General features: G+C 40.3%; 1 protein-coding gene across 1 annotated transcript; it reads left to right on the forward strand.

Annotated features, from left to right (window-relative positions):
- The first annotated feature begins 4,294 nt into the window (after positions 1–4,294).
- On the forward strand, positions 4,295–16,301 carry SLC25A46 (solute carrier family 25 member 46). Its single transcript, XM_079331326.1, has 8 exons — positions 4,295–4,682; positions 6,450–6,492; positions 7,712–7,769; positions 8,276–8,353; positions 9,027–9,127; positions 11,788–11,844; positions 12,299–12,356; positions 14,217–16,301. Exons 1-8 carry the CDS (start codon positions 4,430–4,432, stop codon positions 14,793–14,795), a joined length of 1,227 nt encoding a protein of 408 aa, XP_079187452.1. The 5' UTR covers positions 4,295–4,429; the 3' UTR covers positions 14,796–16,301.
- Positions 16,302–16,625: the final 324 nt, after the last annotated feature.

Genomic DNA, 16,625 nt, shown 5'->3' on the forward strand with positions numbered 1-16,625 from the left:
TTACTTTCATCTGCTTAGCTGCTGGTGTCAGGCCAAAAATCCTATAAATCATGAAGGCTGACTTCATTTTTGAAAGGAGTAGAAATCCCAAGAAACTGCAAACAACATCAGGCATTTCACATTGAAACTAGACAGATTCATTACCTTGTCACAAGTGATATTCAGCCCACAGATCTCTGTCTTTTGCTCTGCCATCAGCCACTGCCTCTTTTCTGTCACATGATTTTCTTGCACTACTTGTTGTTATCATTATTATTTACTATTCATGGGGAGTTGATAACATGCTCCAAAATGGATTACTGTGCAGGAGAGTGAGTACACTTTTTTTTAATAGATGGGGAGTCTATTAAGCAGACTACCCGACAGTTTTTCTACCTGTAGGTCAGCATCTAAACTGACATCAGTCTTTAAACTTCAACAACACATGGCATTTCCTCCTTGATGACTCACGCAGCTTGCTTTTCTTTTGCATTTCTCCTCAGCCTCAGCAAGGAACACAGATTAGTCTCACTCCTGGTGTGATTCTAACAATGATAAGCGTTAGCAGACCAGGTAAGACTTCATATACCAGCAGGACACCTATAATGACAGGAGTAGAGCTTCCAAAACAAACCAAAATGATTAGTCCTTAAGCCTCGTTCCCAGCAGCTCCCTGGATGGGTGCTCTGGGAGCTGATCAATACCTGGATTAGCTGTCCATGTTTCAACTAAACCAGTGAAATAGGGTGAGGCTGAAGTAGCTGCCAAGAGATTTGGGTTGGGATCAGTGGATAGGGTAAAGGTGAGAAGCTGAGTCCCCCACTTGGCAAGCAGAGGGTTAACACCCAGGTGTGTGACCCTACAGAGAGTTCCATACCTGTGTCACATGATGATGATGCTGCTCAGCCAGTGCACAACTTAAGCCTGTGCTGGCAGCAACACAAAGGCAATTTGCAGGCTGTTCTTCCTTGCCCAGATCTCTCTTGATGGGCATGGGTGAACAAGCACCAGCCGGCCAAAGCACAGACATGCTGGGTGCCAGCTGCCAGTGTGAGAAACACACCCAACAGCCTGTGGCACCTTCCAGCCTGTTTGGGGAATTCAGGGAGTTGCAGAGATGTACAGCAGGAAAATGTCACAGATTCAAGTCCAGACTGCCAGCAGATGTTAAAACCCCAGGCTCCCTTTCACTGGCCCTTTCGGGGTGACTTTTGTTTGTGGGCTTGTTTATGTGCCTAAAAAACTGTGAGGCAAACCAAAGATTTTCTTCTGAGAGCACTCAAAAGATGAGCAGCTGAAGGGAAAGGGCTATTTGGACATCCACCACTGGGATGTGACACAGGATGTTATTGATGTCAGGCCTGAGAGACCCATGAAAAAGCTGGTGAGTTTGCTGTTCTCCTTGGCTGTGGGTTCTTTCAAGCAACTGTGTTCTCATCCTGAATCACTACTGGAAGCAAAAAATTAGGATGGGGTGAAGACCCCAAATCACATAAGCACTACTACTCTCTGTCCCATCTAAGCCAATGACAACACTCAAACCTTACCTCTACTTGGAGATAATTTATTGCCACTTTAAAATAGAGTAGAATACTGGAAATACCACCTTTCTCTTACCCTCTCCTGCTACCAAAATCATTGATGATTTTGCCATGGCAGGTCTGGCTGGGAACCAAAAGGAGTTGGTTGCCTAACAGAGGGGCAGCTCTTCCACAGAAGCCACTCCTGCAGTCACACAAGCCCAGCATATAGACCCAATTCTTTCAAGCTGTGTTGCTGGGAGCCCCAGGCTGCCACAGAGCACAGCTGCCCTAATCCATTACATGAACAAGAGGGCAGCCACCCACTGTTGCAGACTTGTACTCCAAGACGTGGTGTAAATCAAATTTGAGATATCAGCTCTGCAGTCTACTCCTTTGCTAGCTGGTTAACAAAGCAGGAGCTAGGAGCATCATTTTCTAAGAGAAATGTAGATTTTAATTTTAATACAGTTTCCTCACCCTGAGTAATTCTGTCTCTTACACACATACTTAGTCAATTAATATTGTTGTTAAAAAAGCAGCAGATATGGTTATTCCAGCAGTAATGTCATTTTCCAGTGTGGAAAAAGATTGTGATTTCTTTGGAACAACACTCTTTCTCCTATTTTTTCTGAGGAACTGTGGTTTATTGGTTTCTCTTACTGACAACCTGGAGACTGGTCATGCTTCCAAGACCAAGCACAGAAACTGCATGCCTGCATGCCTCTATATTAAGTTGCATGGGAATTAAATTTAAGGGATCATTAGCAAAGAAGATTTATGTCCTGCTGTAATTGCTGCTCTGTGCACTTAGGCTGTTGCCAATTGGTTCCTACTGCAAAAGTAAACCTCTGAATTGTTTCCTTTGTGGTTCTTTCAAAGAAAAGAAAGCAGCCTAGACTTCTGCTGTATCATGTGAAAATAAGTTCTGTGCTATGGGACCACAGTCAAACACCAGGGAATGGTCTGGAAACACGATACAGAAGGCACAGAGCCCACACCTGAAAATCTATTTAACATTACTGTTTAATTCTTATCAGTACTGTTCAGTATCTTTATCAATAAGATAGACATTGTGGGATTGAGTGAACCCTCAGAATATCTGCAGATGACAGCAAGGTGAGTAGTGCTGTTGACACAGCTGAAGGACTGAGTATTGTTAAGACTGGTAAAACACTGGAAAAGATTGCCCAGAGAGGCTGTAGGGACTTCTCTGGGGACATTCATGGCCAGTGTGTACAGGGCTCTAAACATCTGCTGGAAATTGAAGATGTCCCTGCTTATTGCATATAAGAATAAAGACTTTTTTTGACCCTGACTGTTCTGATTTTATGATTTCCACAACTTTAGGAAGACCAAAACTGTATAATAAACCAGAGCACAGCTATGTTGTAGCTTTATGTGCTGAACTTCTGTTTTATTTTATGATTGTTGCTCCGTGTCCTGTCACTGGGCACTGCTGGAAGGAGTCTGGCACCATCCTTTGGCACATGCCTTTGAGATATTTATATGCATTAATGGGATTCACTCTCAGAAAGCTACAGATTATTCCTGCCATCCGTGCTATACTTAGACTGAAACGCACTAATGCTGGCTTAACCTAGTGCACAAAACGAGGACACCTGTGTGTCAGACTAAGACCCCGTTGTGGGAGACCTTGTTGGGCTTCTTAGGAGATAAGCTGCCTGGAAGGAGATTGTAGAGAGGAGGGAGTCAGCCTCTGTTCCCATGAAACAAACAACACAGTGAGAGAAATTGTCTTAAATGTGCATGTAGAGAATTCAACTGGACATTAGGGAAAAATTCTTTCACAGAAAGGGTGACCAGATATCAAAATGGGCTGCCCAGGGAGATGGTGGAATCACCATCCCTGAAAGTGTTTAAGGAAAGACTGGAACGTGCCATGGTATGGTTGACAGGGTCATAGCTTGGACTTGATCTTTGAGGTCTTTTCAACCCTAATGATTCTGTGATTCTGAGCCAAGGGATCATTAAACCCACAGGCCTCCCACTCCTAAGGGGAAGGAAGATTCATAAATGCTCATGATTCAAAGGAACAACGAAAGTCAGAGGCTCTGCAAATAATCAGAAAGTTTTATTAGTAAATTACACACTCAGCATGGAAATTGGTATTTTAGTCCCTGACCTACTATATAATCACATGGGAATGGATTTTAGATATAGTGTGAAAAAGGAGAGAAAGGAAGAGGTTCGAGTATTGATCCAGCTGAAGGGATGTCAATCCTGGTGTCAGGATGGATCCAGCTTCATCCATATAGGCAATGGGATACCCTGTGGGCATCCCCCGGGCTTGGGGGATACTTCTCCAGACTGATTTCCCTAAGTGTTTTTCACTTTCTGTACAGTCACTTATTATGGGCAGTCTGCTTTTTCAGACCACTTATGGAAATGAGTCGGAGGGCTCTGGGGATCTTGGGCGGTCTGTCTTCCTCTCCATAGTCCATGCCCCCCTCCTTGGCCTCGTCCCTGTGCTTGCCGTGTGTTGTCCTGTGCTCATCTCCAGGCGCGATAAGAAGGATATTTTTCGGTTCCAGAAATGCTGTCTCATGTCCGTATGGCCCTTTTCTCCGGCCACCTCCCGTTCTTGCCCACGGATTCCCCACGGGGTGCGGAAAAGGCCGGGAGAAGGCCGGGAGCGGGCTGGCTCGGGATCCCCCATGCGGCGGGCGGGCGGCACTCTCTGGGCCCGCCGCTCCGCCAGGGGGCGCGCCGCTCCGCCAGGAGGCGCCCCGCCCCCCCCGGGCTGCGGAGCGCCGCCATTGGCCCACCGCCCCGCTGGCCCCGCCCCCTCGGTGGTCTCGCGCGCGGGCGCGGCGCGTCCGGAAGTGTCGCGGTGGGTCCGGTCCGGTCCGGCCGAGCGCGGCCCCTCCCGCTCCTCTCGGCGCGCCAGGCTCCCCCACCGCCCCGCCATGCACCCGCGCCGCCCCGACGGCTTCGACGGCCTCGGCTACCGCGGCGTGAGCCGCGACGAGCTGGGCCCCGGCTCCAGGCCCTTCAGCAGCGGCTCGGAGCTGAGCGCCTGGGTGACCAGCCCGCCCGACATCCCCGGCAGCCGCAACCTGCATTGGGGCGAGAAGACGCCGCCGTATGCGGCCGGGACCCCTCTGGGCGGCGCCGGCCCCAACGAGGAGGCCACCCTCGGGGCGGGCGGCCCCGGCGCCGGTAAGGGAGGGCCCGGCCTGGGCTGGCCCGGGGGCGGTCGCCGGCTGTCGCCGCTCCCCGGTGCCGCGCTGACCCGGCTCCCGCGAGCAGTGACCCGCGGGCCGGGCAAGGGCGGGCGGGCGGCGCTGCGCTGTGCCGCGGCCAGGCCGAGCTCCGCCCCGGCCCTCCTGTCTCCTGGCGGTGCTGAAGCGCCGGGAGAGTCCCTTAGAAGAGCACGGACCGCTCCGCCGCTGCCAGCCGCGCTCTGTGCAGCGCCCTGCGAGAGTGATCTGAGAGTGCCAGAACGCGCCCCGCAGCTTCTCGTTTAGCAGAGTGCGGTCAGCTTGCTTTTCACTCCCCGTGTAAACAATACTCTCCAGAAACACTCCGCCCTCTTTAAAGGGCAGGAAGTGCCTTCGGGTCTTAGAGTGCTGCGTTGTTGCGTTGGTGTTTCAGACTGCGTGGCTTGTCTCCGGTTTAAAACACGAGCTGCTGCCGTCAGCCTGCTCCCCTCCACGCGTGGTGGCGAGGGAACTGTGGGACTGGTAGGATTTAAGGGAGCAGCTGAGTTCAAGGCTTTTTCGGTAATCGTTGGGAAACTCGGTAGCAGACCGCATGAGTAACGTCTATTTAGGACTTAAAGAAATTGAGGTTGAATTAAGGAAAACTTGCTGTGTCTAGGGTACTGTGTGTTGTCTCCTGTAATTAAAAGGAGCAGTTTATAGATAGTTGTATCAAAAGATGTATGAAATACTGGTTTACCTGAAATCGAATTATATTCGTAGGCGAGTCTTTCTTTTCTTAGTGGTAGTGCAGTGTTTTGGTTCAGGTCTTATAAATTATGAGTACAGCCTTTAGCTGGATTCCATCCATGCATGCACTCATTGAAGCACTATTCAAGTGTCCTTGTACAGCTAGACACTACATTTTTTTCCCCCATCTGCATATGGAAGGTGTGTTCATTCTGCACTTTGGAGGGCTGATAAGGAGTTGCTGTAATCAAGGAAACCAGCAGCTGCAAGTGGTATCTTACCATTTTGGGAGGGCTGTCACATTTGTATAGAGCCTCACTGAAGTTACTGACTTTATCTATGCCTTCAGACTGCTTGCAGTTTGAAGATTGTAGCGCTGACCTTTAACTTTAAAATGGCTTTACTGTTCTGATGCTCGTCTTAAAGTCTCTTCTGATAATTCCCAGTGTGCAAATGTCTCTGGTAGCTGACAGCAGAGACTTGAATTAATTACTTTTGTATTCTCCAGTAACTGAATTTTTGCAAAGGACTGGAGATAAACAATTGACTTGAAAATTTGCTTTATTTTGATATTTGTTATTTCATCCATGTCTTTTTTGGTAACTTCTCCCAGAATTATTCGTTTTTACTGTTTTACTGTTAATTTCACCTCAATTATCTAAATTTATGTTTTGTAATTACTGTAAACTCATGCATGCTAAACTTTCAGTAGTTGGTTTGAGTTGGGGTTTTTTTGATTTTAAAATACTCTCAGTTTTACTGTTATTTTCTCTCTTCTTTTGTTCCCTGTAAGAAGAGCGCAGTTTTATGTATGAGAGTATGTACAAACTCAAATGCAGTCCAAAGTGCAAATATTCCTGAGGTAGTAGTTTTTTGGCATGCTGAGCTGCCATAAATATTGTGGCTTAGTGCTTGTCATTTTCTAATTGAAGTACAGGATAAGATTAGTTTTTCTGATCTTGTGCATGGCATTTTCCCCTACTTTGTGATTATCATGTTGTATAATCTGGTTTTGTTTTGTTTGTTGTCTTTTCAGAGCAGTTGAACAGATTTGCTGGCTTTGGTATTGGCCTTGCAAGGTAAGAGTTGAGTTCAGTGACAAAAGGGTAGTAAAACTCTTATTTGTCTTATAAGCCCTCCATACACTTTTATATTGTTTTTATACCAGTATCCATAAGCAGTTGAAGTGTGTTTAGAAACCTGTTACTCCCATTTAGGTTTCTGTTTTCTTTAACTGTTGCTTAAAAAGTACTTAACGTGAATGTAAGAAACAGTTTTTCGTATGGAATGCCCAGGATGGGCGTGTACCCTGTTCAAGTAGTCAGAATGTAACACCAAAAAACTTTTTTGACGTTCTCAACTTCTAATATTTTTACGCAATGCAAATGTTTCCTAAGAAGGTGAAAATGTCTGCAGTTGTATTACTGAAGTATCTTGTGACCATGATGTTCATGGAACCAAGTGGCCATTTTATTCTTTTTTTATGGTGACACTGATTATTGATAGTATTTTTGAGAAAGAGGTGAATTTTAAGATGCTGATATCCAGGGAAAATTTTGCTTCTTTCAGTGGTAGCGAAGTGCTAATTAGTTTAATAGTTAGAAAACTGCAGTATTTTTCCTGTACTTGTTACTCAGGAGTTCAGAAACATGCCAGAGATGATCCTGTAGCTTGGGGTGTTTGTAAATCTGCTCCGTGTCCCAGGTTTGAACATACACATAAGTACTCTGATCACTCAGGCTCTTCAAGATGAAAGTTATATTTTCTCTGAATGGCCGCAACCGGGAGTTCTGCTTTGGAAGTGAAAACTTTTCTGTGGAGTTTTGATTGAAATATGACTTCTGGCAGTGGTAGGAGAGTTGATTTTTGGTGAAAAAGTAGTCGGCTGTTACTATCAGTCCTTCTCTGGCCCCCCTACGGAGAGTCTTGATTAATGATACAGTATGCAGAATTAGCACAAAACTGGGAACTAATCTTCTAATAATTGTGGTTTTGGTTTGTTTTGTACTCTGACACTTTGAGGAGGGTGAGATTAAGAAATTTTGTATGTTTTTCTGCTTATAAAATATGTGCATGCTACGTATATATGGGGCTTTTTCATTGTAAATGTATGTGTCAGATTTTATGTAACTTGTTCCTTGGGAAGCTTTTGGGTAGCCATCAAAAATGCCCTGTTAGTTCACTAGAAAATGTATGTTTTCCAAATACTGGTATACTGTTGTTAGAGGCAATTAACAAAGAATTTTCTAAGGAATTTTTAGTGGCTGCCCATGCATTAAATAGAATTTTCCTTTAAAGCCTGTTTACAGAAAATGTGTTGGCACATCCTTGCATTGTTCTACGTCGTCAGTGTCAGGTATGTCTTTTATACTACCTATTCCAGTAAAAGCTCCTGTGTACTGTCATATCTCTTTATTTTCATACTTCCTATGAAAGTATGTAGTATAGGAAGCTTTGCAGTTTTTAGGGGGACTCTGCTACATTAACACGTTTTTACTTGGAGAAAATGTGTATTCTATTCTGCAGTTTATCTTATTTTAGAAAATCTTGCTCATTTTTGTTTGGGCAGTGGAAAGCAAATTACAGGAAAGTAAGTGTTTTGGTGTCTTCAGTGCAACTTAAGATTCCCATTTACATGCAGGATGCTTTGTTTCATATGTTCTGATTTATGTATGGTTTGTTGTTTAAACTTTCAGTATACGAATACTTAAAAGGGCTGCCCATTTCCCTAGATTTCAGTGAGAACTTATATTTTTAGCTGACTTTTACAGAGTTAAAGTTCTTAACATATGAAACACCTTTATTCTTCAGAGTTGTAGCATCTGCAAGTGTGTGTCTAAGACTGACATTATATTTTTACAGGTTAACTATCATGCACGGAATTATCATCTCACGCCATTTACAATTGTCAATATCATGTACTGCATCAATAAGACACAGGTCAGTATTTGGTGTCAGGCTGCATCTGAGCACTGAGAGTTCCTGCTGCATGTATGTACATTGAAATCTCTAAGAGTTTATGTAGCTGGTGTTGAAAACATGGCTTTTATGAGGCTTTCTCATTTTTTATGGTTACAGAAATGTGTTAAGAAAATCAAGTGAGCCATTATTTTTTTCAGATTATGGATGTTAGAAAACAAAAGGTCATTGAAACTAAATTTTTTTCATGAGCATTCTGAAAGTTCGTTAATCATTATGTGGATAAAGTTATTGTTGAAGTGACTCCTTCCAAAGATAATACTGAATAAATTTCTAATTCTGCAGGGAAATGACAATCCTTAAACTCAGATCAGATGGCAAGAAGAAATTCTTGATTCTGAATTTCCATTGGATGTACTTTTGACATCTTGAGCTCACTTTGCCCATAGAAAATGATGTTAAGTTTATCATACGGAGTATTAAAGTGAGAGATATGCCTCCAAAATTATTTACAAGTCTTTGAAATTATTAGAAAACAAAAACTTCTTCATAGATTAAAAAATGAGTTGTTAACTGAATTTAATGACAATTACAATTGAATGGTAGCCCTGTGTGGTCTGAATTTACTGAAATTTTTTTTCATTAATAAGTTGAAAATATTTTTGAGTTTTATGTTGCATATTTCAACACACAGGGTCCAAGAGCACTCTGGAAAGGAATGGGCAGCACTTTCATTGTTCAGGGCATAACCCTGGGAACAGAAGGCATCATCAGTGAATTTACTCCTTTGCCAAGGTATAGCATGGGGTTTTTACTGCTTCTAACAAATTTATAGGTTGTTGACTTATTTTTAAGTTGTTAGTAAGGCTGTTTGAAAACCATTACTTTTTGAAAACAGCCAGACATTAAATAGGTGTTTCCAAACACAGTGTGGTTGTTTGGATAAGACAACCTTATCCATAAATAGTGAGGGATTCTTTCTGGGAACTTTATTTGTTTGTGTCTGCTTACTGGTCAGAGTATAGAAATACTGAAGCATATTGATCTTCAGTATTCAGCTCTGTAATAATAATTAAAAAATCAAAATTTTCTTCTTTTATTTAGGTTTTTATTGTGTGGTAATAGCAAATACCATACCTAAGGTAAAAATTCCTGGTCTTACTAATTTAATACGGAAAACTTGCTCAGCTAATGAGCCAGCACTGACATGTTGCTGAATATTTGCACTGTCTTTGGTAGGTGGGAGAATAGAATGGCTTGCATTAGTAAATGAGAAGACACAGTAAATGAGTGTCCATGTGACTGGCATCTTTGTCTTCTGCCTTCCTTGACCATCAACTATATGTACCTCGTGCAGTATTCTCATAAAAAAGATGTTACAATTAAAAATCACTGACTTTGTTTAAAGAGATATTAATATTTTTTACATCACTGTATCAATCTTCTGCTACAGAAGTTTAGTAATTGTTTTTACTAAAAGTATCAGGGACATGGAAACTACCATGGGTTTGAAAAGAAGAAATATGGTTAGACTGAATCAAATACTGTTGTGATGCATGCATCCGTCCTAATAAAAGTAGGCATTTGCAAGCAGTAGCAAAAGCTAGTTCATGTGTCTTTTAAATATTTCATATTTAAATTTTATAGGGCGTGTATTTAAGGTTTTTGTTCAGCTCTGTTTCATAGGAAATTGAAATTTCCAGGCATGTGCTTTTCTCTTAAGTGTGTTTTGGATACAACTCTTATGGGTATGCTTAAGTTTATGAGATGAGATGTAGTGTTTTTGTCTTCATGGTTCTGAATTCTCATAGATGTGAGCAATGATCTTCTACTTGTGGGCCAGTTCAGCAATTTGAAAAGTAAGCTGGTGCTGCTTCCAAAAGAATTGAATCTTTCTGCTGGAGGCTGCTTATTCCTTCCTCTTTGCTACTCCCATCTTTGTGGAAACACAGTATGTTAACAGGCAGGAAATTAACTGGATTGGGAAGGTGATCTGGCTGAAGTTTTTTAAAGATCTGGCAGCAGTTTTCTTCTGAATGTTCTGTCTTCTTTTTTAATGGTGGCTTGCGTGTTTGGATGGTCACAGGGAGGAGAAGGTTATTGCTTGTAGCAGCAGTGCCAGCAAATCTGATTGTATAGGTTATTTAACTACATTATCAGGCTCCAAAGATCACAAAGAAGTGAAATGTCAATTCTGTGTTATAGTTGCATGAAATAATACCCCTGTTTTAGGAGAGGAGCCCAGAAATGAGTGTTAGCATTTTGTACTAGACAAACTTGTTGCATAATTGTTCTTCCACTGCAGGGGGAGTTATGCCTTGTAGATTGACAGGTTAGCCTTTCACACATTAGTTTGGCTGGTTTGATTTTCCACATCGTTTAAGTATTATGGGTAAGTGGATGTGATCCAAGTGTCTGAAATACATAATGGTAGAAATGATCTTCTGTTCCTCTTTAGTGATTGACCTATGTATTCAAAATGTGATGGCTAGTAACAGCACACAATTCTTCAAAAAGAGTAAAATCTTGCCTTTCTCAGATTAGAGTTATTCTAACTACAGGCAGTGTCTGTGGTTCCTGGGCAGGACTTGAAGCTGAACACTTTATAACTTGTTAGTAAAAATACAAAGTCTACTGTGCCCAGCACTTCAGACAAGTATCTGTACCTCCCAGCTAGAGTGACCATATGCATGCTAAGTACATGTGGTGTTTGAATGGTATGTTGAGCTAGGTGGGTTTAAGTTTTCTGTCAAGTGGAATGTAGACATTTGTTACTTGTATTTTGAAGTGTGTAGCTAGAAATTCTACTTCAAGGAAGTATTTTTGATGTCACTTTGTGTTAAACACACAGGTTTTCTTCTGTTTTATCAGAATAAGCTAAGGACTGGTCATAGGACAAAAAACTTCAGTTACGTCTGAATGGAATTACTGCGCAATTCTAGTCTGACCTCTTGCACTCGATTTGTTCCTGTCCAACTGTGCTAGAATATGATTTAGATTTTCTGGGAAGAAACAAGAGGGTAGACATAACCTAGAGAGCAGAAGAGCACAATCAAACCAAAATGAAATAAAAATTATTTCTTGATAAAGGGAAAATATGAAGATTTTGAAGTACTCCAGTATTCCATGAAAATTGCTTTAAGCACTTGTATATAAGATTGCTAAATAAATGGTGGACTGATTAATGTCAGTTTGAGAGCTGCAGTGAGAGCTGCAGAAATCTTAAAATTAATAACTGAAACCTTTTTTGATAGAATGTCTGACAGCCCCCAAAAACTACTGGAAGTTAAACATGATTTACTAAATGTTTTGCTATGTCTTTCCTGTATGGAAAATGCTTCAACATAAATAGTAGAACACCAGTATGACAACTGGTTGTTGTCACTCGAGGAAGAATTGCTTGAGAATTGCATGTGGGTGATTATTCATATTGTGAAAAATACTTCTCTTTTTAGGGAGCTTTCACATAAATGGAACCTCAAGCAGATAGGTGGACACCTTTTACTCAAAGGGTAAGTACAGCACGTGTCTTATGTCCTATTATCTAAACATAATAAAACTACCAAATGGACATAGCCTGCTGCTATGTTTACATGACAAGATGCTGACAGTATTTTTCAAATGCTGATTTTTTTTGGAGTGATCTTGATGATGTACAACACTTTGACAGGTTTTCTTATGCAGATCCTTGTGTCTGTGGAACTCAGCTGATTTAAAAGATTAGAATATTTTAGACCTTAATTAGTCTGGTCACATGGAAATAGAATTTAAAATTTTTAAATAGTTTAAACTTTTGACTGAAGCTTATCTCAACTTGTTGATGTACATTTTAATAACTGAGTTATACTTTTGCTAATGTGGTCTCAGGAATAATTTGGTAGATAAGTTTATCAACTTCCAGGTGCCTTTTTGGCTAAAATTATAGTATTGTTGTTATGTTAATTCTTATATCCTTAATTTTTACAGGTTAACACATGTGATAGCAATGCCTTTTTATTCTGCAAGCCTGATTGAGACTGTACAGGTAACTTACATGTATTTGGAATGTTTAAAAGATACTGTTACTCTTTATAGGTTAAATTGTGTGGACAAATTAATAGTTGAATTCAGGTTTATGTTACAGTAGTTGCATTTGTTTTGCTTGAGGCTCTGTGACTTTGCTGAAATGGGTGTTTACTATGGAGAGTAGATACTGTACTAACTTAACTCTAAAATTAGGACATTTAATGTAGACAGTTGGAATATATTGCTTATGAAATAGGGACATGCTATATCTATGTGTTCCAGCAGATAAAACATAATGATAAGTATAAAGTTTCTTTGCTAGAAAGCAACTTAATATGAACACAATTTAAAAGGAAACAACAAAAAAGCATCTCTCTCAGCCTTTTAGGTAGGTGATGTTCTGTGTAATGGATTGGTTATGAAAATTCCACTGTGATCTGAGGATTTTAAGATTAGTAGCTTCAGCTGTTTGCAGGTATTTTAATGAACAAGAGAGTGTGTGTGTGTGTATGTGTGATGTATGAAATAAGTTTTGAGTTCCTGGAAACATCATCATAAGCTTATTAGAAACACAGCAGAGGTAATGATAGTGTTTGTGAAAATTTTTATACTGTATTAATTGGTTCACGGGAGCAACTTGGCTTGTCAGGTTTGCATTACATTCCTGTGCTGGAAGAGGACAATGACCAGTGACAAACAACAAATCAGAGAAAGATTGTTGGATTTCCTACTAGCAGGTTTATATTGACTTAAATTGTCTTAATTCTGATAAACCATGCTGTTCAACAGTATCTGTTTGACACTTACCTAAGTAAATACATTTCATAAAAATAGCTGTAAATAGTGGAAATTTATAGTGGTCAAATTTGTCATTAACATCTCAAACCTCATGGTGGCGTGTTAGGCCAAAGCAAGAATGGTTTTGAAGTGCAGTGACTGTAGTGATGTGAGACAGGAGTCAGTAGGAGTTGTGCTGTTTAACTTGTACTTAAAGTCTGCAACAACATTATGTTCTCAGGCATTTAAACTAATTTCTTTCCTGCACAGAAAAGACCATGAAGGCTCTGCAAGCTGTGTAGTATTTCCTCAAAGTACTGAGGAATATTCTGGTGGTTGATTCTGGCATGAGGTCAGGGCATAGACCACATGGACTCAAGAGACTGACATTTAGGAGAGCACAGAAATCTTGAATTGTGGATGTAAACCACATAATGAAACACTAGAGTATAACCATTAGTAGGAGAAAAAATGTTTTATCTTAGTCCTACACTCAGAAGTGGAATGTAACAGTAAGTTATTACACAATTTATGTTTTCATTACATGAACAGAATAATTATCTCTTCACAGAAGAACTGCATGGGTAAAGAATGCACATAAATGCTTATAATGTCATGAAAACATTAGAAACTGAGCTTATTAAATTCATGTGAAATTTCAGTGCTAGTTATATAACTTTACTGTGTAGATTCAAGTTCAAAAGTTACAGTCTCTAAAGTAAAGACATTTTGAATTAGAGAAGTACTTCATGGCATTTTGCTCCAGATGTGGACATTTTTAGTTCATGACTGTTTTGCATTCTGATACTTCCAGCAGTAGGCTGAAAGTTGAATTTCTTTGGTAGAAACACAGATGACTGCACTATACATTAAAAAACCCTCACTTCTTTAAGATGGATTCATTCTTTGAAAATAAGCTTAATTGAATGCTGTGAAGAGTGTTATAACAAGGGACTTTTATTTGTACAGCTGTGTAGAAACAACAGCATGCAAATGTTCAGCTCTCTTTTTAGAAGTTCAGCAATGATGCAGTGTCAGAGTGGATGTCAGGATGATTTTGAAGTGCTCAGCACGAGTTGTAACTCCTTTTTTGTGCTTGTAGAGTGAAATAATTCGGGACAATCCTGGCATCCTGGACTGCGTGAAGGAAGGAATTGGCAGAGTTGTAGGCTTGGGAGTGCCCCATAGCAAGCGTCTCCTTCCCCTGATGGTCCTCATTTTTCCCACTGCTCTACATGGAGTTCTTCACTACGTCATCAGTTCCATCGTCCAGAAGCTTGTCTTGTTTGTTTTGAAAAGGGATAATTCCCACAACCTTCCAACTGAGAGCTCCACTTCTGTGCAGAGCATGCTGGATGCGTATTTCCCAGAACTTATTGCTAGCTTTGCTGCTAGCCTTTGTGCTGATGTCATGCTTTACCCACTGGAAACAGTTTTGCACCGCCTTCATATTCAAGGGACACGCACAATAATTGACAATACAGACCTTGGCTATGAAGTGCTTCCAATCAATACTCAGTATGAGGGAATGAAAGACTGCATAAACACTATAAAACGTGAAGAAGGAGTGCAAGGTTTTTATAAAGGATTTGGAGCTGTTATAGTGCAGTATACCTTGCATGTGGCAGTTTTACAGCTTACCAAAATTATTTACTCAACACTGCTTCAAAATGTTTCTTAATCTGTCCAAGTCTGGATCTAGCACATTGGACATGATTGAATTGCTAACTAGTTATTGTTTAAATGGCTTAGAAAATGAACTTTGAGGAATCCACTCTGTGGAGTCTCCTTACACTGTAGAACAACTTGTTTTAAAAATGGGGATATAGTTTCCGAAGTGTAATTAAAAAAGAACTGTTTAAAAATTACAGACACAAATTGAGTATGTCATATGCAGTCATACAAAGGGGATCAGATTTCAAATGTGATTGCATTGAGGATTTCCTTTTCCTCTTACCAATTCTCTGATATAAGGAATGGATATGAATTGTTTGTATCTGCTTTATAAGCATCACATCTGATATTTAATATGGACTGTTAGCCAGTTTAAAGGAATTTATTTTCTTAAGTTATAAGAACTTGCAAGTAGGGAACTGATGGCTTTACTGGTCTTTTAAAAATGTTTCCAACTTCACTGTTAATGGAACTGTGAGTAAAATAGAAACCATAAAAGTGACTTAAGTAGACTTAAATGTTTTCACAGGTACAGGGAAGATTAGTTTTGCTGCAGTGTGGCAGAAGATGACAAATGGGAATCTCTTGCTTTGTATAAAAACAACAAAAAATGGGTGTGGGCAAAGTTGCAGTGAGTGCAACTGTCTTGCGGTTTGTTTGCAAGACTTACAAAAACTGTGTGAATAAAGCAAAATAGAAACGGATATGTGCATGTGTAAGTTCCATTTTTAGTTGACTTTCCACTGATAACTTCAGGTTTACTCCAATGCTCCATATGATAGTGTAAAAATCATACAGATCTGTGTAGTAGTAGTAGTAGTAGTGGTGTTCAAAGTGTACAGAAGGCCTGAAAAACAATTGGCTGTTCCTAGAGTTGCTCTTGTTAGATTGGAGGGAGTGTATAAAATTGTCTCCTCAATTATTTAGCACTGATGTCTGTATTTTAAAGTCTCTGCTAGTTTAAATATTTTGTGGAGCAGAGCTAAGTCTATTTATGCGCAAGGGAACCACAGAAATACATAATTTTTGCCCTCTCTTTCAGACTCAGCCTGAAAATTATTTTTAGTCATTCTAAATAATCTAGTCCTTGGTTTCATCAGTAAATTTGGGGGATGGGGAAATGTTTTCTGCAAATAAAACAAGCATGTGGAAAGTCACTTTTAAATTATGAGAGGTTGCTACTTTTTTCACATTCATATGTGGCTAGTCTGTTTATGTGAATGCTGTAAACTGATCTGCATTTTAATCATTAATCAGTGTGTAGTTATCAATTATGAAAAGTAGTCATGGTAAAATAATGCAAAGATGTTGCTCTTTTTAAGTTCTTACTTCAGATCAGGTCTACTTTATTATTAATCTAACTTTCATGTATTTTAAATGCTTAAGTGTTGAAATGGAAAGTATGGTGAACTTGGAAAGTAGTTTCTTTTAAAATACTGTTGATTGCAATCTTATTGTATAGTGTGAAATAAAATGAGAATTCACTGTAAGTATTATAAATTAACTCGCCAAAGAGTGATGTAAAGGAATCCTGTTTTGTGTGTTATGTTTTACTGTATAGACTCCAGAGTGTCATTTTCACGTTCTTCTACTTTCCTAAGTGCAAGAGCTTAGGTAAAATAACCAGTTCCTGGGTTAGTTTCTTTTAAAATTTCTGTGAGTATCAATGTGGCCATGCCAGAGTCATCCAGATTAGAAAGGACCTCAGCAGGTTCTGCAGTCCAAATTCCTCCTCTAAGCAAGAACAGCATTGACTTGCACATGCACCGGTCCAGTCAAGTTTTTAATAGTGACCTTTTTCAAAGGTGTTAAATTCAGATGTAGCAAACAATTTTAT

This window comes from Erithacus rubecula (genome assembly GCF_903797595.1).
Source record: "Erithacus rubecula genome assembly, contig: SUPER_Z_unloc_2, whole genome shotgun sequence".
Classification (NCBI taxonomy): Eukaryota; Metazoa; Chordata; class Aves; order Passeriformes; family Muscicapidae; genus Erithacus; species Erithacus rubecula.